The following is a 27,051-nucleotide window of genomic DNA, read 5'->3' as shown; positions in this document are numbered from 1 at the left end:
ATCTGCCCTGGAGGAAAATTCCTTCCCAACCCCAAATATGGTGATCAGTTAAACCCTGAGCATGTGGGCAAGATTCACCTGCCAGCACCCAGGAAAGAATTCTCTGCAGTAACTCAGATCTCGTCCCATCTAACATCCCATCACAGACCACTGGGCATACTTACCTGCTGATAATCAAAGATCAGTTGCCAAAATTAATTGCCAAAATTAGGCTATCCCATCATACCATCCCTTCCATAAACTTATCAAGCTTAGTCTTAAATCCAGATATCTCTTTTGCCCCCACTACTCCCCTTGGAAGGCTGTTCCAGAACTTCACTCCTCTAATGGTTAGAAAGCTTCATCTGATTTCAAGTCTAAACTTCCTAGTGTCCAGTTTATACCCATTTGTTCTTGTGTCCACATTGGTACTGAGCTTAAATAATTCCACTCCCTCCCTGATATTAATCCCTCTGATATATTTATAAAGAGCAATCAGATCCCCTTTCAACCTTCCTTTGATTAGGCTAAACAAGGCAAGCTCTTCAAGTCTCCTTTCATAAGACAGGTTTTCCATTCCTCGGATCATCCTAGTAGCCCGTCTCTGAACCTGTTCCAGTTTGAATTCATCCTTCTTAAACATGGGAGACCAGAACTGCACACAGTATTCCAGATGAGGTTTCACCAGTGCCTTATATAACGGTACTAACACCTCCTTATCTTTGCTGGAAATACCTCGCCTGATGCATCCTAAAACTGCATTAGCTTTTTTAACAGCCATATCACATTGGCGGCTCATAGTCATCCTGTGATTAACCAATACTCCGAGGTCCTTCTCATCCTCTGTTACTTCCAACTGATGCGTCCCCAATTTATAACTAAAATTCTTATTATTAATCCCTAAATGCATGACCTTGCACTTTTCACTATTAAATTTCATCCTATTACTATTACTCCAGTTTACAAGGTCATCCAGATCTTCCTGTATGATATCCCGGTCCTTCTCTGTGTTAGCAATAGCTCCCAGGTTTGTGTCATCCGCAAACTTTATTAGCACATTCCCACTTTTTGTGCCAAGGTCAGTAATAAAAAGGTTAAATAAGATTGGTCCCAGAACTGATCCCTGAGGAACTCCACTAGTAACCTCCTTCCAGCCTGACAGTTCACCCTTCAGTACGACCTGTTGTAGTCTCCCCTTAACCAGTTCCTTATCCACCTTTCAATTTTCATATTGATCCCCATCTTTTCCGATTTAACTAATAATTCCCCATGTGGAACCGTGTCATTTACCTTGATTTCAGTGTCAAATGCCTTACTGAAATCAAGGTAAATTAGATCCACTGCATTTCCTTTGTCTAAATAATCTGTTACCTTCTCAAAGAAGGAGATCAGGTTGGTTTGGCACGATCTACCTTTTGTAAAACCATGTTGTAATTTATCCCAATTACCGTTGACCTCAATGTCCTTAATTATTTTCTCCTTCAAAATTTTTTCAAAGACCTTACATACTACAGATGTCAAACTAACAGGCCTATAGTTACTCGGATCGCTTTTTTTCCCTTTCTTAAAAATAGGAACTATGTTAGCAATTCTCCAGTCGTACGGTACAACCCCTGAGTTTACTGATTCATTAAAATTTTTTGCTAATGGGCTTGCAATTTTATGTGCTAGTTCCTTTAATATTCTTGGATGAAGATTATCTGGGCCCTCCGATTTTGTCCCATTAAGCTGTTCGAGTTTGGCTTCTACCTCGGATGTGATAATATCTACCTCCATATCCTCATTCCCATTTGTCATCCTTCCATTATCCCTAAGCTTCTCATTAGCCTTATTAAAGACTGAGGCAAAGTATTTATTTAGATACTGGGCCATGCCTAGGTTATCCTTAACCTCCATTCCCTCCTCAGTGTTTAGCGGTCCCACTTCTTCTTTCTTTGTTTTCTTCTTATTTATATGATTAATAACCATAGGAGTTCTCAGATCTATTCCCCTCTGCCATAAGAGAAAAATGTGGAAGATCCAGGAATGCTTCTCAGGCCCAGATGCTGGAACTTGTAGGTATCATAAAAGCCACAGATCCAGGCACCCATCTGCTCCAAGCAGGCCTCCAGATCCAAGTAAGGTTGGAACTGGGGGATGCCTCAACTCATTGTCAGTGATCTATGTGCCATTTTTGCCCCCTTTACCCTGGCAGTTCTCCTGTATCCATATGTTGTCCTGGTTCTAAACAAGACCTCGTGGAGGCAGCATTCCATTCTCTATGTTTGGTGTAGGGGTCTGATACTTTGCCCATCATCTTCTGGTACGAGCAGGCCATGATCTCCTCTGACTCTTCCACCTATCTTTGTTTGAGGAGTCTACTATGAGGGCCTATTGGGCTGCCCTTGGTGATCCCACCTCAAATGAAATCAGGTCAATTTTGAACTCTTATATTCTTGAAATGTTGTGTCTTACTTGTCTCAAACTCTTCAGAAAAGTTCTATCCTAATACAAGTTTAAGCTTGTTACATATCTGATGGATTGGTTTAATTTTACCAAAACTCAGAGTATACATTTTCAAATTGCCCTATCATTTTTTTCTATGTATCACCTTATATCCATTCTTAAATCCACACACACTGATGAGAATAGATCACTTCAGGGCTATCTTATGTCAAAGAGCTCAAAGTACCCTGTCTTAACAGTTCCAGAGGTAACTGTGTGGCCATGTACCTAGCACCTCTGTGGGATTGATAGATGGCTAGTATTTAACTAAACTATGCAATTGAAAACCAGAGATAATAGTTTAATTGATTCATGAAGTCAACACTTGCAGAGTGCATACTAGCTGCTCACTGAAAAGAAAGCAATGCATCAATTATTGTAAGTGCAGTGACCAATTACATTTTATCTCAAATAAATATGAGGCAGATATATCATAGCTAGATGTTTAAAAGGATTAAGGAAAACAATTCCATTCATTATTTTCCACCAGTAAAGAAGATACAAATATGTTTCTGTTGTCTCTAACCATTCCTGTATCCAGGGAGTACAGCTAGCAGTAAAATAGCTTTTGACCCTCTGAGAGCTCAGACCAAGATATTTGGCTTAATGAAAAGGCTGATGATATTTAATCTTTGCTCAAGCCTCACTTTCATTCTCATAAGTGTGTCAAGTCTTGTGAGGAATGCAGTGTCAATTATCCCTCTCTTACCGTGGATAAATGGGAGGATTGCTCAATCATATTTAAAGTCACAATTTTCTTGTTCATCATAATAGAGAGACAAGGGAGCGGGGTAATATCTTCTATTGGATCAACTTCTGTTGGTGAAAGAGACAAGCTTTTGAGCTACACAGAGCTCTTCTTCAGGTCTTTTTCATCCGACGAAGTGGGTATTCACCCACGAAAGCTCATGCTCTAAAACGTCTATTAGTCTATAAGGTGCCACAGGATTCTTTGCTGCTTTTTCATCATAACGTTATTTCACAAAATACTGCAGAGTCTTTCTGAGGTGTCACACTTTATAATATGCTCAGTAATTATGCCAAGTATTGTAAGAGTTATGCTTTGAAAGAGCCTGTGTTCTTGATACCACTGGCCAGTCCTTGAAGTGTCTTACATGTTCAGGACTGCTCAGGTCCCAGTAAAGGAGGAAAATCTAAGCCATGATGTCGTGTAGAGATAGAAGAGTCTATGGCTACTCAGAGGAGTAAGCAAGTTAAGATCCTTGAACACAGCCAAGCCAGCCTGCCTGTGGCCTCCCTGAAAGATTTGCTTTGCCCCTCTTTTCTGACAGGTCATGGCCCATGGCACACACAGTAGGTGCAGGGAGTGGCACATAGCATGAGCAGCTTTCCTGGGTTGAGATTCTTGGTACAGATCCCATAGTAACTTTGACCAGAAGGCTTGTCTGGGGAACAGGAAGAGGGAACACCTAAGTCATTGGGGGCTATTAGAGTTGAGCACTACCAGTAATGACACAGTTGTCAGCTATGCTACAGAGATTATGTAGTGTGGCTGATGCATCTGGTTTTTGAGATTTTAGTGTTCATGTTTTCAAGCTTTTCTTCACAACCATTTTTTAACTAAATCTGAGTTATATAATCAAATAACTCCAGGAGCAGAAGCTAAAAGAGCAACAACAAATATCACAAGACACAATATTATCAGAAGAATTAACAATACTGTTGCCTCATTTATAATTATCTAGTTATTTTCCCTCTGACCGGAGGCACATTGCTTTCAAATTTATTTCTAGGTTGTGTATAATTTGAAGGCTTGCTACAGCTTTTAAATTGTAATTACTTTAAAAAATATTCATGTTTATTAGACATCCCCATCTTTATGTAAAATAATATTGAGACCATAATTTTCAAAATTGGTGCCCATGTTTAAAGCTGCACAGCTGAAATGCAGTAGAAAGGAAAGAATGTGTTCTTGAGCAGTAATTCACTTAGGTTAACATTTATTGGAAAAACAGTAAAGTTCTTATGATTACTGTTCTTTATGTGGCTAATACTTGAAGACAAGAGGATAACTGGAACTAAAGACATGTCTACACTGCCCTGAAGTTGGGGCTATTGGGGTGTGAATATCACTGTAACTCCTGTGTGTGGCTGCTGCAGGCATGAACTGAAAGGTTCCTATTTTGCATCAATGTAGTCCTGTTTGAAGAGGACTACGTCAATGTGAACTAGGAACCTTTTTGTTCATGCCTGCAGCAGCCACACGGGGATGTTACAGCACAGTACTTTGGTGTGTACTGCTATTCACATCTCTGTAGTCCAAACTGTGAGGCAGTGTAGATGAGTTGTAAATTCTCTTTGCTATCCAGACCCTAAGATGCATGGAGATGTAACAGGCACATTTCTACAGTACCAGTACTGCTAGTGCTGTTATTTGGGACAATGTTTGCAAAGGTGCATTCTGCTACTGGAAAAAAAAAATCCTTCACTTCCGTCATGTATACTACAATCTTTTTATTAGACAGAATGAATCTTAGAAACTGACTGCAGAATAATTGTTATTTAATAGATAATTGAGGCTTACATTGTCACATCACTTTGGGTTCCATTTTCCATTCTTTACTCAGGCCGAGCTCACAATGACTTCAGTGGGAGTAAGGACTGCAGGACTGGACTTAGACTGGTTAATTTATTAATATCATTTACCCACAGCTACTGTTTTGCTGCACTGTTTTCCTCTTTGTGGAAATCTTATTGCTATTCTGCGAGAGAACCATATTGGGCTTTTATTTCACTATGACTCTTATTTATTAACATCTTTTTTTTTTAATTAAAAAACATGTCTAGCAGTCTGACTAGTTTTATAGGGGTAATCCAGGATGTTATATTTATGAATTATCATATTGATTAAATCTATGTAAATTACTTAGTATACAGTACTAAGCAATATTTATGTGGCAGGAAAATAAATTAGAGTAAATATCAGATTTAGGCTTTAGTTAACTAAAAAAAAAAAAAAAAGGAGGTGGCACATGCCTGTGGGGTGGGAATGTCAGGGAAATGTTAGATTCACAGATTTCAAGGCCAGCAGGGACCATTACAATGATATAGTCTGACCTCCTACATGATACAGGCCATAGAACCTCACTCAATAATTCTTGCTTCAACTTCTGTCTGAGCTAAAGCATATCTTTTAGGCAGACATCCAGTGTTTAAATCAAGACTTCAATTGATGGAGAATCCACCATTTCCTTGGTCATGGCCCTCTAACCCTATAGATGTCCTAAAGCCATGAGGAAATGCTACTAATCCTGGGGCTTTTGTGAAAGGTGCTAGACCTTTGCATGACCCCTTGGGTATTTCCTCCACCCACTCAGAACCAAATGCCTGTCTGCCTGCCCCTTGGCCAATTTCCTTGTGGGTTTTATATGGAACAATGCTGCAGAGAATATTTCTACTTGTCACCCCCCTCTATGCCATCCAGTCACATTACCATACAGTCCATGGGCTGAGGGGTGTCCAGCAAGCAGTCAGAGGCTGGTGGAATGATGCCTCCTTGGCTCTACTTCCTTCGCCTTGACAGATTTTGGGCCATAAGAAAACCCTTCCTGCAATTTTTTTCACCTTCTGCAACACATAGTAAAGGGGATGGCATGATCCTGAGGACCAGACTAAATCCAGTGCTACCCACCTTCTGCACTGTCGCGGCTTTTATAACTCTGACAAGATCTCCCAAATTGTTCAGTGTATGTGGTTGAAGAGGGAATCTTGAGCACCTGGTACGAAAGCCGCATGACATGTTTGCTGAACGCAGCCCTAGGAGTTCTGTTCTATCAGATTGCTATGTATGTAATTCAGGTGCACTGAATGCATGGACTGTATGAATGTGCTGAAATCCAGCTAACCTATTAGGAGATGAAAATGTCATTCCATCATCATGACGAGCTATTTTCCACTGTTTGCAGTAAGGCCTCTAACTTGACTTATGATCTCTGCATCATGTGGCTTTGAAAACATTTCATGTTTGGTAATATACAGTGAAATAAGCATCCAACCCATCGTGCATTTTCTAGCATTCCATTAAATTACAAGGATTGAACTCAATCAATAAAATTCAATAAGTTCTAACACTTAACTTTATTTGTGCCCGGTCCTTCTGTCCCTGTGCAAACACTAGGGGTTATACCTAAGTAAGAACTGCAAGAGCAGGGCTGTTCTTCAGACTGGTAGTTGTGTGAGTATCATGTGACAGAGAAATTAATATATGTTCCCTGAACAGTTCATTTTAATCTCTTTTCTTATTATGTTTCTTTATAGAGACATCATGAATAATAAAGTGTTTTACCAACATCCTAATCTTATGAGGGCTCTAGGAATGCATGAGACTGTCATGGAAGTGATGGTAAATGTACTTGGCGGAGGAGAATCCAAGGTAAAGTATTTCAGTGGCAGAAGAGAGGGAATTTAGAATGTGGCGTTTTAAAGCTTTGATCCTGAAAGGTGCTCAGAAACTCATGGAAGTGCTGAGAGCCCTAAACTCCCATTCTTTTCCCATTGGCACAATATAGGGCCAAGTTCTTAGTGAGTAAAATCACCTTTTATAGAAAAAGTTGTATATCTTCTAATTATGATCCTAATAATATTACATTACAAGGATCCATTTTTGCTTGTGAATTTAAAATAGAATAAGAGCAATACTGTATTCTCACATGGGAAAGGAAGGACAGCCAAAAGCATTTATAGCCTACTGTATTTTATAGGTATTGGTTTCAAAGGACTCTTGATCTGCATGATATGTGGAAAAGATTCTTTATATATAAGCAATAGGTATATTTAGGGATTTCCAAAATGAAGAGGGTTTTAAAGTAAGACATTTTTCTGGAAACATCTGATTAGAGATGGCCGTAACATCAGGCTCTACTTCTGAACTTTCCCATACTTCAGTGTTTGAATCTAGGGTTTAGGTGTGAATCCAGTTCTCTTTCTTGTTAAGGCCGCAATCTGTGCAAATAAACTTAATGAACCATGCACTTGCTCAGACCCCCATTAATTTCAATGAGGTCTGCCCTTGGAAGATCATTTTGCAGGATTGATACCTAATTGTGTTTTTTTTTAAAATACCTGAAGACAAATATGTAAAAGGACCCAGCATACAATGATTTTTTGGTGATTTTTATACATTTTTGCAGCTCTAACTTAATCTTGTTTGTCTAGGAAATCACCTTTCCTAAGATGGTGGCAAATTGCTGTCGTTTTCTATGTTATTTCTGCCGCATCAGCAGGCAGAATCAAAAGGCTATGTTTGATCATCTTAGTTACTTATTGGAAAACAGCAGTGTTGGGCTTGGTAAGTAGAAACATAAAATCTATCCTAAATTGTGTGTAAAATACAGTTTTAAATGTTTTCATTGATTTATAAGTTATGAACAAATAGAAAAACAGTACAAAAAACTCCAAACCCCATGTTTAAAACAGTCCTTCCCACAACATTCTGCTTGGCAGCATGATTTAAAAAAAACAAACAAAATTTGGTTTCTATATTATTAATTGTGAAAAAGATCTTATGCAACTCTATTATTAAATGCAGAAAGCCCCATAAACAAACAGCGGCCCACCCTACATGAATTCAAAATTATGGACATAAATTTCAGCAAGAATATCATTTCATGCCTTTGAGTTGGATTGCACCTTATAATTACCCCTTCCCCCTGCCCCCCATGTAAAGGGCAGAGTCTGTGCTGCTCCAGGAGCTGAAGGTCTTTTACAGAACAGTTTAACTGTAAGAGTAACCGTTCAATGCCTGCTTCCCCCTTTCTACAGAGATTTTCCTGGTACAGCTTTTCTCCCTATGCACGCAGGCCAAGATGCTCTGGGTTGTACAGGGAAGAGGCAGAGTGAAGGGTCTGCCCATCTGTACAAGGGGGATGGAAGAGTAGCCGGTGCTTGTTCACTTGCATGGGTGTGGTAGGCAGTTCACAACTGAATCCTAAATTAAGGTTTTCATGCTAACATTAACTTATCCATGATACTTATGCTGAGGCTCAGAAATGGCACAGAAATGTGAAATGCTACTTTTGTTTTATTTTAGTGCTTTTCTTCTGGACTGCATAGTTGTATCTGATTATTTTCATGCTCAAAATTTAGTTACCATATTTTTCGTGTTTAGCATATTTTTGCAAGTCAGAAGTACAGCCCAGAAGTACGTTTAGAGTGAAAATAGTTAAATTGTGTTTCTGCTGGGCTTAATGTTACTGAGAGAACTTTTGCTAATATTATGTTAACACTGGGGGAGTTGCATTTAATTTCCATTTTTTAAGAAAAGGGGGAAAAAACTTTTATTTTAAAGCTGAAAAATGTTTTCCAATTATCCATAACTCAAACGATGTCCAAATGGATTTTCTTTAAACTTTCCGCTCACCCTCCCCTCTAAAACAGTAATAATCTTCTACCTGAAATGAAGCATTTATATTTGTAAACTAAAAAGGTAATTTTGCATAAAGTTCTCATTGAATGAACACAAGGTTACAAGGGAACTTGATATGAGGCTCACACTTGGAAAGTTCAGTACCATGCAGTGTTAATAATAGTATTGGTAAAAAAAAAAATAGTGAAGTGGTATCTGTGTAATAAAATTCTGGGGTTGTCCCCTGAGTGTGTCTAGAATGTCTGTTTGTCAGTATGAAGTGATAGAAACAGCTACAAGCATTGTTGAGAGCTCTGTTAGTTCAGAATATCACTAGGCTATATCATCACTGGGTTTCACAGTTTGTTACTATCCAATTTTGTATTATGTATCTGTGCATGCCAAGAGTCCTAGACCATTGTGATATCAGAGGTAAGTCAACCAATCACCACCCTTACTCTGCAGCTAATTTTATGCAACTATTTCATTGGTTGTATGAAGGAGACTGCACAGAGGTGCATTATTTGGCTCAACAGTCACAGTTCTTCAAAACCACCCACCCAAGAACACAACCAGAGCACATAATCACCCCAAATGCACACAGCCCCTCATGGCATCACACATGCTTCATTCGCCATCCATATAACCCTCTTAGCAAAATGCAACCACGCACACAACACCACAACCAGCATACACAAACAGGCAAATAATACAACAGGCATGCATAGCCCCTCACCGCAGGCACGGTTGAGAGCTCTTTTTGTTTAGAATATCACCAGGTTCGCTCATCACTGGGGTTCGGGGTCCGTTATCAAATTTTTGAATTGTCAGCCATCTCTTTTTTCTTTTTTTTTTCTTTTCACACATGATATTACAAATTATACACAGACAACTGCATGGGCTTTCAGCTACTAGTTGGTTATTAACGCCTAAACCTCAGATGTTTGCCCCATAGTTTATTATAACTTTAATGGTAAATATATTTGTCCTCTGGATGCATGTTTGTATTTTTATAAGCTATTGAATCTTTATTATTTTTATTTAAATGACTAACTTTGGTAATTGTTTTATTAACAGCTTCCCCTTCCATGCGAGGATCAACCCCTCTAGATGTTGCAGCAGCATCTGTGATGGATAACAATGAACTTGCACTAGCTTTAAGGGAGCCTGACCTGGAGAAGGTTAATGACAATATTTTCTAGCATTTTCCCCGGGTGTGTGTATGTGCATAAAATATGAATCAACATGCATTTATAACTACAAGTAATGGATTAACTGAAGTCATATATTTCCTGGAGATGTTATACTTCTATTTGTATTATCTGTGCTAGGCTTTCAAACGTTTTCAATTTGAAAACTTTAAATTTACTCAGTGGAAAAATGTTATGATGTGCCTTGCAGTAGTACCTAGAGACCCCAGTCTTGTGCAGACCAGATTTGTCAGTATGACACAGGCACAGTACAAAAATACAGTCCCTGTCCCAAAGAGCTTCATTTTAAAGTGTGAGACAAAAGATAACACATGTGGGGATGCACAAAGTAACAATTAACTATTAGAGCACTTCAGCTGCCTAGCCGCTGTCAAAGTGTTTTGTAGGCATCACAACAGAAGTGAGTTTTAAGGAGGTACTGGGACTTAATCTACACTTAAAAGTTTTACCAGCATATTAGTTATGTTGGATAAGGCAGTGATTTTTTTGTCAACATAGCTATATCAGTAAAAGCTCCAGTGTAGTCTTCTTGCATCTGAAGAAGTGAGTTTTTTACCCACGAAAGCTTATGCCCACATAAATCTGTTAATCTTTAAGGTGCCACCAGACTCCTCGTTGTTTTAGTGTAGGCATAGTTATATTGGTATAAAAGTGCTTATGCCAGTTCCCCGAATTGGCATAAGCCGTAAGAGTATAAGCAATTTTATATTGATATAACAGTGTCTGCGCTGGGAGGGTTTCGTTGGTTCAAGTGTTCTGGTGTAGTTAAACAAGCAAAATTTTCTAGGGTAGATCTGCCCTTGAAGAAGAAAATGTTAAGGGTTTTGCAGATTTTTATGGGGCATTCCTCTCATGTGTGAGGGCAGCCTGAGAGAAAGTGCAAATGTGTTTAAAGGAAGATTGAACTAGTGGTCATTAAAGGTTGGTGATAAAGCAGAGAGGACATCTCAATATCATAAAATGTAGGATGGGGCTAAGTTCTGAAGGGCCATAAAAGTGTAGACAGGTAATTTGTGCTTTATGTGGAGAAGGAGGGGGACTAGTGGAGAGAAGCAGGAGGGCGAGATAGCTGGAACTCTAAGTCAGGAGGATGATCTTTGCAGCAGCAAGAATGGATTTAAGAAGGGTAAGATGGCATTACCAGGACTAGCAAGGAGGCGATTGCAGTAGTTAAGACCTGAGACGAAGAAGGTTTAGATGGGAGTTTTATCTACACTTACAGAAAGGCTGGATCTTAGAGATGTTCATGAAGAAGCAGGATCACTTAGGTGTAGCCTGGATTTGTGCTTCTAGAGGGAGGGCCAAATCAAAGATGACACCAAGGTGACAGGCGAGAGTCCCAGGGACGACGGAATTGTTGTCCGTGATGAGTGAGAAATGAGGAAGTGGGAAGAGGCTGGGGTTGGGGGACAGGAGGGAATTGAGAGCCCGTTTTGGGGTACACTGAATGTAAGTTAATGTCTGGTTATTGGTAAAGAGATGTCCAAAACAAAAAGCCCACCACCACCAACAAAAAAAACCCGAGGCCAACAGTTTAGTTTGGACAGAAGGAGATTGTTTAGAGTGGAAGAGCAGATCTGTAAGGTGTCAGCATAAAGAGACTAGTTGGAAACCTATTTTTGAATAAGCATAGAATGCGGAGGGAGAACAGGAGGGAACTAAGAAAGGAGTCATTGGGGGCACACTGAAAGTTGGAGCAGAAATGGGAAGTGCAGAACAAAGTGCTGAAGGAATGATGAGAGAAGAAGGAAGAGAATAGAGAGGATAAGACTTCATGATGTAGATCATGTTTGGCAGAGCCAAAAGGTTGAGGAGGAGGAGGAGGATGGAGTACTAGTTCTTAGATTTGGTCAAGCTGAGGTCATTCGAGACTTTAGAGACATTTCAGTGGAGCTTAGAGGGTGGAAGCCAGATTGGAGGGAGTTTGAATAAACTACCTTTTAAATACAGTAACTTTCTCCTTGTCAACAATGAAAGTTTGTCTTTTTTCATCTTACCTTATTTTTAGGTAGTTCGCTATTTGGCTGGATGTGGTTTGCAAAGCTGCCCTTTGCTGGTTTCTAAGGGATATCCAGACATTGGATGGAATCCAGTTGAAGGAGAGCGATATCTGGATTTTCTTCGCTTTGCAGTTTTTTGCAATGGTACTGTTCTGTAATGTTTAAATAATTGTATATGTAAAATTTGTCATTGAGGGCTTGTCTACATGGCAATTTATTGCACAGCAAGCTGAGGTGTGATTCTACTTAGTGCACTAAGTTGCTATATGGACTGCTATCGCACACGAAATTTTCTGAAGTGCATAGCAGCAGGGTCCGCACAGCCACTTAGTACACAGCAGACTAGAGTACTCTAGGTTCATGCCCCAGCTTGCTGGGCACTAAATCGCCATATAGACAGGCACTTAAATTACAGATACAGTCAAAGGTCATGACATAGAAAAAGTTAAAATGCAGCATAGTGAACAAAGTAAACTTATGAGACTCAGGAAGCCTATATAAGATCTGGTTTAAGTGTTTAACTGGTGCATTAATTCTTGCACTGGCCCTCTGGCACTGGTATGAATTTTACCACAGGTGAATGACATGTGTGTTAGTCACTTTTTGGACCATAACTTAATTTAAAATTAAGTCAAATAAATATTCTGTTACTGTATACTTATCTTTCATTGCAATAATCATCAGAAGTTGTGTGCTTGTGTGTGTGTAATATAAAATTCAGCTTCATCCTATTGAGCTAATAGCTTATAACCGTGCTACTAGATGTGTTGAGCTTCATTTATAAATCTTTTAGACTATATGCTGATGAAATTCACACACAGCCTAACACTTTCCGTCTCTTTGATTTCACAATATAAAAGTATGTGTTAATTATATGAAATTTCTGAAGGCAGCATTGACCCACAGAAGAGTGAAAGAATTTAAATAAGTAAACACTAATCTTCTTTGCTTCCTTCTATTGGCATTACACAACTTCATACATCTGATTTATTTTTTTAAGAACAGCTGAATAAAGTTGAATTTTGTCTTTGATATTTAAGTAAAGTCTGTCTTGTACTGATGCACATGTAATGTGTCTTCATCACCCACCTTATATCAGATAATATCTCGGATGTATACTGAATGGATCCATTTACCAATATTTTTTCTGTATGATGCTAGGAGAGAGTGTTGAAGAGAATGCTAATGTTGTGGTCAGGCTACTTATTCGTCGTCCTGAGTGCTTTGGTCCAGCATTGAGAGGGGAAGGAGGTAACGGGTTACTTGCTGCCATGGAGGAAGCTATAAAAATATCAGAAGATTCTACTAGAGATGGACCTTCCCCAAGTAATGGATCCAGTAAAACTCTGTAGGTGCAATGGGGCTGTTCAGTTTACCTACACCTTTTGCTTTATAATCCTATTTATGGAGTACAGTATTTCATTTGACCATATTTTTAAAATATTGTCACATAATCTGACTGTGTGGGGCAGGAAATATTTTCTCCTCCCAAAATTCCATTAGGTGTGCATCTTCAGCCAAGTGAGGCCCCTGCTTCTGTCCCTGACCTCACAGCTGTCAGCCTGGATGACTATATTCAATGTGCACAGCATCTTTAGGATTCCTTCTTGTTCCCCTCAGTCAGGTGTAGGTTGGAACCAGTCTCCTGTTGTGAAGTTAGGGAGAGACTACACGTGGCTTGTGCTTCCCCTGTTGTTCTCCTCAAACACCTTTGAGCTGGACGTAGTCTTAGGGTATGTCTGCACTGGAGCTAGACACCCACAGCTGGCCTATGCTAGCTGATTTGGGTTTGCGGGACTCAGACTAAGGGGCTGTTTAAATGCAGTGTAGACATTTGGGCTCAGGCTGCAGCCCAAGCTCTGGGATCCTCCCACTTCTCAGAGTCCTAGAGCCAGGGCAGCAGCCCAAGTCTCAACATGGCTGCCTTAGATACTTTCAGGTTAAAAACAATGCCTCTTTACTCCATATACACAGATTCTCTTTCTTAGTTACTATACTCATGATGCAATGCTGTCCCTGTTGAAAGAGGAGTGCTTGAAATTGTATTACATAGCTTGCACAGTAGAAAACTTAAAGGTTAAAAAGTAAGAATGGAGATGTCAATATGATCACTGAGGGCCAAATTCTGCTCTCAATTGCTTTGGTATAAATCAAGAATAACTTCTCTGAGGGTGATGGAATCTCCCTGGATTTGAACCAGTGTAAATGTGAACTGACTTTGGCGCCAACTTTGTTGATTTCATAGCTGATGAAAAAGTCTCAAGTCTTTTTTCATATTTTGTTTCCTTTCACAAATAAATAAAAGTGAGATGGAAGAAGAAGATGACACTATCCACATGGGAAATGCCATCATGACCTTTTACGCTGCTTTGATTGACCTCTTAGGACGCTGTGCCCCTGAAATGCATGTAAGTTTTTTGTCTCAGCAAGTACTGCTATTTTCTTACTGATAGTCTGGTATTTTAGTTCATTGGCCTTTTCACTGCAATACATGTTATCCCTTAGGTATTGAAACAGTGTTATGCCAGTATAATATTTAAATGTGCAGATGTGATTTAAATAAACTGTATGTGGGATCATTTTGATGTTAGTTAAAACAAATGTCCAGTTGCCAGTTTTTTAAGGATTTCCATGTAACCTATGCAGAGGCAAAATTCTGCCTTCAGAATCTGTGTGGCACATCTGAGCTCCAGTAATTTGCTCTTCTTACATGTGCAGAATTTCCAGTGGGTGTACCAGTATGTTTGGGCTTGTAGGGAAATCAGAGAATCAGTCAAGATATACCATATGGCTCGAAGATCACCATTTTGCCTGAATACAATAGAAGGTTAATCAAATAAAAATGTTGGCGAACCCCTGAATCAGTGTTTTGTCTCTCACTGTAACCCATTGTGCATTTCTGCAGTCACTAATAGGCACAAAGCAAAATGTCAGGTTGACTCCTTTCCTACCAGGAGACTGAAAATATCCCATACAGTTGCCTTCAGCATCAAAAAGATACTCTTGAACTAAGTTCTCCTATGTGGTAGTGAGACTATCCAGATGAAACTGCCCTCTTTTTTCACAGTTTTAAACTATTTCTTAAACAACAAGCAATATTTTTTTACTCTCATTACATCCATTTGAACTCACGTCACTCACATGGGGGGAGGGATAGCTCAGTGGTTTGAGCATTGGCCTGCTAAACCCAGGGTTGTGAGTTCAATCCTAGAGGGGGCCATTTAGGGAACTGGAATAAAAATCTGTATGGGGATTGGTCCTGCTTTGAGCAGGGGGTTGGACTAGATGACCTTCTGTGGTCCCTCCTAACCCTAATCTTCTATATTAAAAAGTAAAAATGATGTTGCCTTCCATTAAAACATGAACAATCAATTCCACACCCAGAAATATACAGTGGTATTCCATCATGATCTTTGTACTGTATTAGCATCACCTAGGGATACTAGTCAATGATCAGGGACCTTTATGCTAGGAGCTAAACAGATATATGATAAATAGACAGCCCCTACAGCAGAGAGTTTACAGTCTAGGCCCCAGTCCTGCAAAGACTTATGCACATGCTTAACTTGATGCATGTCAGTGGTCTCACCAAATTTATTAGGGCTACTCCCATACTTAAATATGGATGTAATTTTTTTCAGGACTGGGGCCTGGGTTATTACTAGATGCAACAAATGGATGAGGCAAACTAACAAGTGGGAGTGGGAAGTATGAGGTAGGAACCACTTATGCTCATTGAAGTTCAAACTATGGCCTCATTTCTCTAAAATAACACTGTCTTGCACAGTTCCCCCAAATGTCAGGTTTATACAGGGTTAGGCATCCTCAAAAACTGGAAGTATCTATATTATAAGTTCTCTGTATGTGTTTTTGTGTTGTTTTGTTTGGAGAATAAACATCATTTTGACCTAGTTTTCATAAACCCATGGTCACCCTGAAAGAACCATAAGCCAATTAAGACAGTGAAGCTGATGATGATAGAATAGCTGAACTCATCAGCATCTCATGGATTTTCTTTCACCAAGCCCACCCTGCCCTCTTCCCCAGGTGTCTCAGCATTTCACCATAAAAATGTGGTTATTCTACATTAATAACAAAATCTTGATAACTCTAAATCCCACAAATTTGCATCTGAATCAAAACAAATGAAATATATATTGTGTAAAATGTGTATATTTAATTATCATTTGACTCAGCACTCATTCTTGTAAAATGTACTTCTGAAGGTTTCTAAAGTATGCTGGCAAATATAGTTACAGGAAAAAACATTGTTAATTTTTTGTTACTCTTTCATTAGCTAATCCATGCTGGCAAAGGGGAAGCCATTAGGATCAGGTCAATTCTGCGGTCTTTGATTCCCCTGGAAGATTTGGTGGGTGTAATTAGCATTCCTTTCCACATGCCAACAATAGCTAAAGGTAAGATGATTGCTGAGCATTTCTTTCTCCCCCACCAACTCATTCATTTGAATTTGGCTATTAATATGTGAATATTTATATCCGTATTTCCCACAGTGGGGAATTTAATTATTCATGATGTGAACTAGAAAAGTCATACCACTTCCTTTGATTTTCTAGATAGTGATTCTATGTTCATTTTTTAAATCATTGGCAAAATCTCCACTGATTTCATTGGGATCATCATTGGGTCCAGAATGGCCATCAGATCTAACAATGGTAGACAAAATGGGAATTTTTGAAGGTGCTCATGAGGGAAAGTAGAGAAGGCTAATTACAGGGAATAGAACAAGATAAGTTCCATGAAGGATCCCTTTCTAAGCACCCTCTTTCTTAAGGAACAAGTTTAATGTATCTTCAAGGTTTCCAGTGCAATTTATTCAGCAAGCAAACTTAGCTGGCTTCTTGTGGTACCACTTAAGACAGGTTCCATTGTTCATATCTGGCTTTTATAAAAAAAGTCTATCTGATTTTTGTATTTAAACCATTCCATTTAAAATATCATGGATGTTATTTATTGTTTTCCTTCTTGGCAAATTAAACACACAATTTCTGTATTTTCAAAATATATTGACACTCAGAATGGAACAAGCCCCTCAGCTTTTACTATAGAACCCTACTTTTATCACTATGCCACAACATTACCATTTCTGAATCTATAATAGCACTGGGAACACCTTCTTCCCTGAAGCATGTGCACTGGGCACAAGTATCACACGGCTGTTCCTGCTCCTCCATGTTAGTGTTGCTGGAGGGGAAGGGTAACAGTAGTGTTGTGATGCTGACACCAGAAACTGGAACTTGATCCCCACTTAGCACATACTATTTATTCTCTTCACTTTTTAAGGAAATGTTTTTGTTTTAAGCCTTTAAGAGCCTGTCATTTTTTGGTAGGTTTCAGATAGAGTTTTTTCTTTTTTTCTGGAAAATAATAATAAATAGATATGAAGAACCCCTTAAGACCTTTTTTTTTTTCAAATAATCCCACTGTGATGGAGTGTGCTGCTTAAAGGACAAACTAGAGCACAGGGCCCTGACAGCCTGGGGTGTAATCAGGACTTGCTCTGCCCTAGGGTGAGGCTGTATTAAACAGCATGCAACAGAAAGCTTAACTGAGCCAGGGAGGATGCGGGGGGACAAGGAGCCATGCAGGCTGCAGTGGGTGGTGGTTTCTATGGCAGACTAACTTCACCAAAGTCAGATTTTGTTTTGTCGACTTCAGTCATTTGGGAGCTCTGAACCAGGGTGCTGAGGTGAGAACCTTACAAACTGTTTATTGTGATGGCTCCTGTCCAGAAAGCTTGTTAGAAGGGACATGCTATTTTGTTAGTGTGTGTTGGATTGTCCTTGCCCTGGGCTGTTGAAGTGAATGTACTGCTGTCCCAATCAGGGAAAATTAAGGTGTGGCACATCAGCAGCTCCACAATGGGTATGTAGGGACAGTCCAGGCCTTTATACCCACAAATATATTTTCTCTAATTTTCTAAAAAAAATTTTTTTTAAAATCCAACTTGCCATCTCTTTTTCTGAGAGACTGGTAATCTAATCCCTAGTTCTGGCACTACAATCTTGTTGTTTGTTCTTTATCTCCAGCAGATCTAACTTATAGTATGCCTGCCTACACTGGAGCTGGAAGGTAGGTTAAAATTCTAACATACCCACACTAGCTCTGATTGAGGTACCACACTAAAAATAGAAGTGTAGCCACAGAGGTGAGAGGGACTAGCTGCCCAGAGTATGTACCTATGGTCTCGGATCGGATTGTACTTGAGGCGGCTCCCATAGCTCGTGTACAGTGGCTACACTTCTACTTTTAGTGTGCCAGCTTGATCTGAGCTAGAACAGGTATATCTCCTCAAACTAGAATTTACACCTTTCAGCTCTAGTTTAGACGTACACTATGATCCTAATCCTGCAATGAACTCCTCATTGGCATAGCCCTGCACCCACATGTGGGACCACCATAGAATCACAGAAGATTAGGGTTGGAAGAGACCTCAGGAGGTCATCTAGTCCAACCCCCTGCTCAAAGCAGGACCAACCTGAACTAAATCATCCCAGCCAGGGCTTTGTCAAGCCGGGCCTTAAAAACTTCTAAGGATGGAGATTCCACCACCTCCCTAGGTAACCCATTCCAGTGCTTCACCGCCCTCTTAGTGAAATAGTGTTTCCTAATATCCAACCTAGACCTCTGCCACTGCAACTTGAGACCATTGTTCCTTGTTCTGTCATCTGCCACCACTCAGAACAGTCTAGCGCCATTCTCTTTGGAACCCCCTCACTCTTCTTCAGACTAAATAAGCCCAGTTTCCACAGCCTCCCCTCATAAGTCATGTGCCCTAGCCCCCAAATCATTTTCCTTGCCCTCTGCTGGACTCTCTCCAATTTGTCCACATTCTTTTTGTGGTGGGGGGCCCAAAACTGGATGCAATACTCCAGATTGGTCTCACCAGTGCCAAATAGAGTGAAATAATCATTTGCCTTGATCTGCAGGCAATGCTCCTACTAATGCAGCCCAATATGCCATTAGCCTTCTGGCAACAAGGACACACCATTGACTCATATCCGCTTCTTGTCCACTGTAATCCCCAGGTTCTTTTCTGCAGAACTGCCACTTAGCCAGTCAGTCCCCAGCCTGTAACAGTGCATAGGATTCTTCATCCTAAGTGCAGGACCCTGCACTTGTCCTCATCAGATTTATTTCGGCCCAATCCTCCAATTTGTCTAGGTCACTCTGGACCCTATTCCTACCTTCCAGCGTATCTACCTCTCCCCCCAGCTTAGTGTGCAATCCATCCCATCATCCAGATCATTAATGAAGATGTTGAACAAAACTTGCCCCAGGACCGACCCTTTGATACCGGCTGCCATCTAGACATCAAGCTGTTGATCACTACCCGTTGAGCCTCACGATCTAGCCAGCTTACTATCCACCTTATAGTCCATTCATCTAACCCATACTTCTTTAACTTGCTGGCAAGAATACTGTGGGAGATCGTATCAAAAGTTTTGTTAAAGTCAAGATATACCACATCCATTGCTTTCCCCATATCCACAGTCAGCTATCCCATCATAAAAGGCAATCTGGTTGGTCAGGCATGACTTGCCCTTAGTGACTCCATGTTGACAGTTCCTGATCACCTTCTTCTCCTCCAAGTGCTTCAAAATGGATTCCTAGAGGACCTACTCCATGACATTTCCAGGGACTGTGGTGAGACTGACTAGTCTGTAGTTCCCCGGATTCTCCTTCTTCCCTTTTTTAAAAGATGGGCACTATATTTGCCTTTTTGCAATTGTCCAGGACCTTCCCCTATTGCCACGAGTTTTCAAAGATAATGGCCAATGGCTCTGAAATCACATCAGCTAACTCCCTCAGCACCCTTGGATGCATTAGATCCGGCCCCATGGACTTGTGCAGGTCCAACTTTTCTAAAATATCCTTAACTTGTTCTTTTACCACTGAGGGTTGCTCACCTCCTCCCCATACTGTGCTGCCCAGTGCAGCAGTCTGGGAGCTGACCTTGTCTGTGAAGACCGAGGCAAAAAAAAAGCATTGAGTACTTCAGCTTTTTCCACATCATCTGTCACTAGGTTGTCTCCCCCATTCAGCAAAGGTCCGACACTTTCCCTGACCACCACCTTGTTGCTAACATACCTGTAGAAACCATTCTGGTTACTCTTCACATCCCTTGCTAACTGCAACTCCAATTGTGCTTTGGCTTTCCTGATTACACCCCGGCATTCTCAACCAATATTTTTATACTCTTCCCTAGTCATCTGTCCAAGTTTTCACTTCTTGTAAGCTTCCTTTTTGTGTTTAAGTTCACCAAAGATTTCTCTGTGAAGCCAAGCTGGTTGCCTGCTATTCTTTCTGCACATCGGGATGGTTTGTTCTTGCGCCCTCAATAAGGCTTCTTTAAAATACAGCCAGTTCTCCTGGACTCCTTTTCCCCTCATATTAGCCTCCCAGGGGATCCTGCCCATCAATTCCCTGAGGGAGTCAAAGTCTGCTTGTCTGAAATCTAGGGTCTCTATTCTGCTGCTCTCCTTTCTTCCTTTTGTCAGGATCCTGAACTCGACCATCTCATGATCACTGCTGCCCAAGTAGCCACACACTTTTACTTCCCATACCAATTCTTCTGTGTTTGTAAGCAGCAGGGTCAAGAGGAGCATGGCCCCTAGTTAGTTCCTCCAGCACTCTCCAAAAATGTATTGCTCTCCCAGCAGATATCAGGGTGATTGAAGTCCCCCATGAGAACCAGGGGCCTGTTGTCTGGAAACTGCTGTTAGTTGTCCAAAGAAAGCCTCATCTACCACATCCTACTGGTCTGGCGGTCTGTAGCAGATGTTCACCACGACATCACCCTTGTTGCTCTCGCCTCTAAACTTAATCCAAAGGCTCTCAACAGGCTTTTCTCCAGTTTCATACTTGAGTTCTGAGCAATCATACTTCTCTTCTACATAAAGTTCAACTCCTCCACCTTTTCACCCCCGACTTTTCTTCCTGAACAGTTTATACTCATCCATGACAGTGCTCCAGTCATGTGAGTTACCCCACCAAGTCTCTGTTATTCCAGTCACACCAGAGTCCCATAAAATTAAATGGGACTCCAAGCCAGCCTGCATCGGGCTCATGGCAGGAGCAGGGTCGGCCCCATGTTGCTGGCATTTAACAGAATTACCACTGCATTTGCAGGCATGTGTGCAGCGTGGCTCACGCGACACTTACAGCACAAGACTATCCTGATTCTAATACAGTGTTACAAACACAGCAATGCTAATTTACCTTACAAATAAGAACATATTATAGACAGAAGTTATAACTAAACAGCACTCTATGAAATACAGGAATAAAATTATTATTTGGAAAGAAAGTATCAAAAGGATTAACATTTCTGTTATGTTTTCAAACATAACTATACAGATCCTTTACTAACAGCATCTTGGTTGTGTCATCAAAGGATAGTTTTCATGTATAAACTTTCTAAAGCTCAAAAAATAACTCTGAATTTCCATCACCTTCTAAGATCTTCTAGTAAATAGTCCTTTTTGAGTTTTTCTTTTTGTAATCTCTTGCTCTCGTTCCTTTTGTTAATGAGCCTGCCTTTCAGGTATTCTCACTGATGCTGCATTCCAGGGTTATAAGTCAGAATCATTCTGCTGCTCACTGTTCATTGGACCTTTTTAGTTAACACAGTATATAATAGGGTATTTTTCTTATGTTGCATAAGAGAGTCAGGTAGTGTGACTGCTTTGACACTCAGAATATGAATGAGACCACCTACTTATACTATAGGGTTTACCTGGATTTAGGTTGCCTTATGCATTTTATTCAGTCAAGCTATGAACTGGTTGCCTTTGTGTAACATTAACACATGGAAAATGTTCAGATATTAACAGATGCTCAATACCCTTGCCTACGCAGAATGATCCTTTTTATTGAAGCCTTATTGCTTCCTTTTAGATGGTACTGTGGTGGAACCTGACATGTCAGCGGGGTTTTGCCCAGATCACAAGGCAGCCATGGTTTTGTTCCTTGACAGAGTCTATGGAATTGAGGACCAGGATTTCCTTCTGCATCTCCTTGAAGTTGGCTTTCTGCCAGATCTCCGTGCTGCTGCTTCCTTAGACACGGTAAAGATTTAAATTCTTTGATTTGACAATTCCCTCACTTTGTCAAGCACTGCACAAAATAACATTCTTCGCTTTCAAGGTGGCCTCTGTCCATTCCCACTTGCTGGATGCACCCTCTGGTGCTGCTGACGTTTAAGAACATCTCAATAAGAAGCAAAGAGGCATATTATCCAGATTAATGCTTGTCTTATAGAGACTTCACACCTCAAGCCCAGGGCCACAACCCAGAGAGGCCCAGTGCCTTTCCCAGCAAAGAGACTTTCAGAGCCTGAGTCCTCGATCTAAAATCAGATCAGGTGCCTGTGGATATAACTAAGGGCCTCTCCCTAGGGAACCGGGCTAAAGGATTTATTTTCCAGAAGTCTGTGATCTGAGTCTGCCTCTTACCTCTGGAACTCTCTTGAATTTATCCTATTTCTGCCTTGGAATCACCTGTCTCCTATTTTAAGTCATCTGTCCCTTGTAATTTTTCCTATATGGGCCAGAAGGAAAAAGGGAGTCTGAGGGCTGAGACTTGGCTTCAAGATTCCAGATGGAAGGAGGCAAAAAAGTCTGAAGAGAAGTGGGCATTACTGCCTGTGGCACAGAATTTTTGCCCTTTTTTGAAGGATAATGAATAAAATCCATATTACTCTGGGCTGTGTTGGTTCTGCAAAGCTAAAAGGGAAAATATTTGTCATCAATCGGCAAGTTATAATCTCTATATCCGGAGCAGATACTTTGAACAAGAAGGTACTATATGTCAGTTGTCTCTTTTTACGAACTTTAAACTTGTTTTTAAACAGATCATCATGCTATAATTACCAAAAACAAATAAGATACAATTGTGCTGGCAATAGTAAGAGCTCACCCTAGAGCAGAGGTATCAGAAACATAGTCCACTTGATGTATATTTGACATGATCAGATTTTGTAGAGTTTGTTTTCATTAAAAAAAAAAGTTTCTAGTCCTCAGAGTGATGGGAAAAGAACTTGCAAATGTGAATGAAATATAAACCAGTGGTTTTTTTGTGAGGAAACAAGGTAAGCTGCTTTTTACTTAAATGTCCGGCAAGTCAGTATGGGATGGTTTGGCGCTGAAGGGCCCAAGTTTATTATGAGCACCAAGAACATCAATTCCAAGAAGTGAACCTTTCCAGGAATTTTGACTTCATAGGATGCTTGAGTTTTGCAGAAGGAATCAAGGCAATTGGAGGCCACATAGCCCTACTATAACTTCAACTTCGACTGTTCAGTGCCTCAATTGCCTTTATTTTCCAGAAGGTTCCAAAGCTCAACATCGCCAGAGGTGTGAATACCCAGAGGTCATACTTTAAATACACTCCCTTGTGTGTGTAAAAGAAAGAGAAAGGACTTGAAACAAAGCCTTGTATTGGACCTGAATATGTGGTGTGTTCAAAATCTAAAAATGCATCTGAATTTTGTGAGCAGCACCAGTCTTTCTAATGGCTGACCCAAAACCCCATGTCAAATGCTTCATGAACTTTAGACAGTTCAAAATAATTTCTGCAGCTTGAGCCCACCTCTCTATATATCATCTGTGTATCTATGTATCATACAGTTTATAAGTAGAATAATCATAAAAATTTTGTAGATCCCCATTTTTGGCATCTCTCTATAGCATGTTGTTTTTCAGTGAAAAATAGTATATATAATTGGATTTTTTAAAATACAATTTTTCATCTGGAAAAATCTCTACACAGTAAGTGACATGTTTGGAAAGTAACAAGTGACTGAATATGGGAGGTTAGAATGGAATGTCCATGCTGTAAGATGTATATTGTCTGTCTGTCTCTCTCCGTGTATTAAGTCTCATTGCTTTTCCAAATTTCACCACCTTCTTTGACATTTTCCACAAAACAATTATAGTATGTTTGAAAAAATGGTGTGTAAATGTATCATACGTGGCATGTAGGGAGGAGAGTTTCCCCTTTGTGCCTTCGAAAATTAATTCCTTTTGTATCTACTATGAAAGCAAAAACTGCAAAATGTAGTTATTTTCCTTTGTAACAATATTTATCAAACAAGCCTCATTGTTAGTGTTTAATTTGTTTCGTAGGCTGCTCTGAGTGCTACAGACATGGCCTTGGCTCTGAATCGATACCTTTGTACTGCAGTCTTGCCTTTGTTGACCAGATGTGCTCCTCTTTTTGCTGGCACAGAGCACCATGCCTCCCTCATAGATTCCTTATTACATACTGTGTACAGACTCTCCAAGGGCTGCTCTCTTACCAAAGCTCAGCGGGATTCCATTGAAGAATGTTTACTCTCTATTTGTGGGTAAGTGAATATCCCTGACTCCATAGAAAGATGAGTTGCTATATTGAGATGTGATATATACAAGAGCATGAAAGCCGAGTAGCTAACTACATGTCACCTTTTATCAGTAGCATGGTTATGGATTTTATTTAATACACTGTCACTCTTCAGATACTGTATTTTTCCTTTTTTGTGGAGTCTGGGAAAGATATATTAAATACAGCTCTACCCTGATACAGCGCTGTCCTCAGGAGCCAAAAAATCTTACCGCATTATAGGTGAAACCACGTTATAGCGAACTTGCTTTGAACCGCAGGAGTGCGCAGTCCCACCCCCAGAGAGCACTGCTTTACCATGTTATATCCAAATTCGTGTTGTATCGGGTCGTGTTATATCGGGGTAGAGGTGTAAATATATACTGGACTGTATTCAAGCTGCACAGTTGGTAATTACATGTAGATGCAATTTTCAGTTATTGTTCTATTAACAGATTCTTCTTAATTAACCACAGTAAGCATCTAAGAGAACACACAGCATTGGGGACAAAATTCTATATAAATAGGGAATTAGGAACATAATAGAGTATCATTTTTAAGAGCATTTTTAACATTGCAAACTGATAGGACCATGTGGTGATTTATTATAGAAGCTTATATTGCTTGCCAAAGCTATTCAATTACATTTTAAATCCTAGCTGATCTTTAATTACATAGTAGTTCACGATCAGCACACTCTCCAACCTATCAGTTGCATTTGTGCCCCCCTCTTTCCATCTTGGAATTTTTGCCTATGTTCTCCTTTCTCATGTCTAGCAGCCCAAGTGCAGAATTTTCAAACATGCCCAGGTCCCATTTTTAAAATGTGCAAGCATTCAGGAACCTAAGTCCCACTGAAAGTCAGTGGGGCTTAGGCACCTACATCACTTACGCACTTTTGAAAATTTTAACCCATATGATTTTTTCCTAATGAACCTCCCAGTCAGTTCAAAAGTGACACACCTTCTTGTATTGTTGGTGGTAATTCTGAAGTTCAGGGCAAATAAAAGCACTGTACTGGATTCTTTATGCTATATATTATAGAATCATGGAAATATAGGGTGGGAAGGGACCATGAGAGAACATCTAGTCCATCTAGTGCTGAGGTGGGGCCAATTTTACCTAGACAATCCCTGACAGATGCTTGTCTAATCTGTTTTTAAAAACCTCCGGTGATGGGGATTCCACAACATTCCTTGATAACCTATTCTGGTACTTAACTAACCTTATAGTTGGAAAGATTTTTCCTAATATGTAACTTAAATCTCTCTTGCTCCATATAAATCCAATCCTACTGTCAGTGAGCATTGAAAACAATTGATCACTTTCCTCCCTCTAATAGCCCTTAATATATTTGAAGGCTGTTAAAAGTTCCCCCCTCAATTGTCTTTTTCTCGAGACTAAACATGCTCACGTTTTTAACCTTTTCTCAAAGGTCATATTTCCTAAACCTTAGTTCATATTAGTTAATAACAATACTTTAATCTTGATAATGTCAATATCATATCTGTTCACAGTTTGCTGTTATTGAGAGACTTTTTATATGTATATTCTCTGCCTATTATAGAGTAGCATATAGACAAATCCCTGTTGTTTGTTCTCATTCCATCTGCTGCCCAGTACTCTTTGGGCCCTAGTATAGTATGTCCACAGTGTCAACACTTAGCTTATATGGCTTCTTCAATGCAAGAATATTGGCAAAAGATTATTCTTATGTGCTTTTTTTTATGTGTTACAGTATGCGTGGTGATAAAAAAATATGGAAATATATCTATCTCATAGAACTGGAAGGGGCCTTGAAGGTCTTTGAGTCCAGACCCCTGCCTTCACTAGCAGGACCAAGTACTGATTTTGCCCCAGATCCCTAAATGTCCCACTCAAGGATTGAATTTACAATCCTGGGTTTAGCAGGCAACAGCTCAAACCACTGAGCTGTCCCTGCCCATACCAAATATAGTATCAGAATATTGCATTTCCTGTTTTGCACCTGTCCTTCACTTCTCTATTTCAGAGCTTGTGGTTTCACAATTTTTTTTTTTTTTTGTAATTTATATTGTTCACACTGGAACGTAGCTGGAAGTAGCATATTCTGGAAGTTTTGTTTAGAATGCCTCTGTTATTGTTTGTGCTCCATTTCCTTCCCACACATTTTTAATCTTCTGTGTCACCAACAAAATTACATCACTTTATGGATTTGGGAATATCTGAAGGAGTAGGACAATTGGCACAGATCCTTGGAGTGTATGATTACTTTAATGCATTGTCTATTTATTGTACAAAAGCTAATTGAATGCTCTGTTGAAACTGTCTGTCTACCTACAGCCAACTGAGGCCTTCCATGATGCAACACTTGCTGAGGAGATTAGTGTTTGATGTTCCTCTATTAAATGAGCATGCAAAGATGCCTCTGAAGGTATGTGTGGTTCACAGTAAAGGTGTATTTTAATCTTCTTGTATACAATATACTATTACTTGTATGTTGCCTTGCCTCCATCCGGTAGAGGAAACCATAGCATGTCATCACTCTAGCAGGAAGCAAGAAGAAAGAGTATTCTTTGTGACAGCCACTAATGCTCACTTCTGATCAATCCACACAGAAGCATAAAGTTCATGCCTCATGTCTGACTCC

General features: G+C 39.9%; 1 protein-coding gene across 1 annotated transcript in view; it reads left to right on the top strand.

The window, feature by feature from the left end:
- The window catches only part of RYR2 (ryanodine receptor 2), a 697,632-nt gene that overhangs the window by 445,911 nt on the left and 224,670 nt on the right, over nt 1-27,051 (top strand). Inside the window, exons 42-51 of the mRNA XM_039529228.1 lie at nt 6,742-6,856; nt 7,639-7,771; nt 9,905-10,008; nt 12,047-12,182; nt 13,200-13,386; nt 14,344-14,446; nt 16,336-16,456; nt 21,960-22,129; nt 24,188-24,408; nt 26,745-26,835. Of these exons, the coding sequence (XP_039385162.1) occupies nt 6,742-6,856; nt 7,639-7,771; nt 9,905-10,008; nt 12,047-12,182; nt 13,200-13,386; nt 14,344-14,446; nt 16,336-16,456; nt 21,960-22,129; nt 24,188-24,408; nt 26,745-26,835 (1,381 nt within the window). The remainder of the gene's footprint in view (nt 1-6,741; nt 6,857-7,638; nt 7,772-9,904; nt 10,009-12,046; nt 12,183-13,199; nt 13,387-14,343; nt 14,447-16,335; nt 16,457-21,959; nt 22,130-24,187; nt 24,409-26,744; nt 26,836-27,051) is intronic.

The sequence above is a fragment of the Mauremys reevesii genome, linkage group 3 (assembly GCF_016161935.1).
Source record: "Mauremys reevesii isolate NIE-2019 linkage group 3, ASM1616193v1, whole genome shotgun sequence".
In the NCBI taxonomy this organism is placed as follows: Eukaryota; Metazoa; Chordata; order Testudines; family Geoemydidae; genus Mauremys; species Mauremys reevesii.
Note: the sequence above shows the minus strand (reverse complement) of the source record. Positions and strands in the feature narration are given on the sequence as shown.